Source organism: Myotis brandtii, unplaced genomic scaffold, assembly GCF_000412655.1.
Source record: "Myotis brandtii unplaced genomic scaffold, ASM41265v1 scaffold1077, whole genome shotgun sequence".
Classification (NCBI taxonomy): domain Eukaryota; kingdom Metazoa; phylum Chordata; class Mammalia; order Chiroptera; family Vespertilionidae; genus Myotis; species Myotis brandtii.
Genome location: NW_005353666.1, coordinates 423,596 through 425,343, shown reverse-complemented (window position 1 = coordinate 425,343; position 1,748 = coordinate 423,596). Strand labels below are relative to the sequence as shown.

At 61.2% G+C, this 1,748-nt stretch overlaps 1 protein-coding gene across 1 annotated transcript in view; it reads right to left on the bottom strand.

The window, feature by feature from the left end:
- THBS2 (thrombospondin 2) overlaps nt 1-1,748 on the bottom strand; it is a 14,103-nt gene that overhangs the window by 11,398 nt on the left and 957 nt on the right. The window contains exons 3-4 of the mRNA XM_014542350.1: nt 1,437-1,746; nt 66-150 (exon numbers count right to left, since the gene is read on the bottom strand). Of these exons, the coding sequence (XP_014397836.1) occupies nt 66-150; nt 1,437-1,746 (395 nt within the window). The remainder of the gene's footprint in view (nt 1-65; nt 151-1,436; nt 1,747-1,748) is intronic.

The window sequence follows — 1,748 nt, the reverse complement described above, 5'->3', positions numbered from 1 at the left end:
CCCCACACACACACACACGAGCAGAAACCCACCCAAGACGGGGAGTGTGCTCAGAACACACCTACCTCCCTGGCTTTGCGGACAGCCTTTCCTGCTGAGAACGTCTTCCACCGAATCTTCAAACACTAAGTAGACGTTCTGCAGCAACCCCTGCAGGTGTGACAAGGAGAAACACGGGGGATGGGCAAACGCCACACCAGGGAGGCCTCGCTACGTGGACGAAAGAAAACTCGAGGCCTCCTGCCGTGGGGGCGTCTGTGCTGCCCGCTCGGCCCTGGCCCCTGTGGGCTGGGCCCCCTGGCAGGTCCCCGTGGGAGCGGCTGGGGCATGACGGGCAGTTTACAGAGGAAGGAGGGGGCGCGGGAGCTGGGAACTGTCTCTGAGCTCAGCCTGAGGGGTGTCCTGGACTGTCCTCTGCTGGCTGGGCCTCCGAGGAGAACAGCCGCCGCTCAATGTCCTGGGAACTGGGGGTCCAACCACAGACACAGGAGGAGACGAGAGGAAGTGTCTCCCACAGCCGGGTGGTAAGTGCAGGTCAGGCTGGGTCAGCTTCTGCCACGGGAGCTTTCTGACCCCAACCCTGACCCTGACCCTTACTCTGACCCTGACCCTGACCCTAATCCCAACCCTAACCCTGACCCTTACTCTGACCCTTACCCTGAACCTGACCCTAACCCTAACCGTGACCCTGATCCTGACCCTGACCCTTACCCTGACCCTAACCCTAACCATGACCCTGACCCTGGCCACCAGAGATTAACTCAGCAACATCTGTAGGCCTTTAACTCAAATAACAGAGTTACACACACACTTATTTCCAGAGAACACAGGTGCCTGGGAGAGACCGGCGTGCTCGCCCTCCTTCGTGGGTCCTTGCACGCCTGTGGCTTTAAAAAGACCCTCTTCCCGAAGGCGTTTAACGAAGACCCCATGGTGTTCCTCCCTGCCTTTCCTTGGAGGCAGACGGGGGGCTCAGCACAGGGAAGCCGGCCTGGGTCCCGGAACGTTGGGCCGACCCCTCGATCACATGAGCCTCGTTCCAAACATCAGTGGCTGTTTGTGCAGGTGAGAAAGTGCACCTGCAACACTGGCTCTGCCTGTCCTGGTGTGTGTGTGTGTGTGTGTGTGTGTGTGTGTGTGTGCGCGCACACAGGTGTGGGTGTAGGTGTGCGTCATGTGAACGTGTGTGCAAGGGTGTGGTGCACGAGTGTGGTTGTGTGCACAGGTGTACATGTGGGTGTGCAGGAGCACATGTGTGACGTTTGTTGAAGTGGCTGTACATGTCTGCATGCCCACACATGCGCGACTGTGTGTGGCCTGTGTGTGCACGTGTGTGTGTGTGTGCCTGACCTACTCCGACACAGGCCTCGTACCAGGAGATGCCCCACCGCCAGCGCTCCCACAGCTCTGCGGGCACCTGGCCGGCGCGTACGCACCCGGAAGTGGCTCTCCCGGGCGGAGCCTTTGGCCACGTACATCCTGCTCTTGTCCGTCGTCAGCTGCTCGTAGAAGGGCTTGTCCAGCGTGAAGCTGTCAATCAGGGCGCAGCCCACGTACAGGCTGAACGTCTCGCCCGCCACCTGCACGGTGACATTCTTCCACTGGGCGTCGGCCAGGCCCACGTCCTCCAGGGACAGCACGTGCTGGGTGCCATCCACCCAGTAGGTGAGGTCCAGCGTGTCGGCCGGGCCGTTGGAGACCAGCTCGAACTGCCTGTGCGTGCCGGGGCCCTCGAGGGCCAGCAGGCT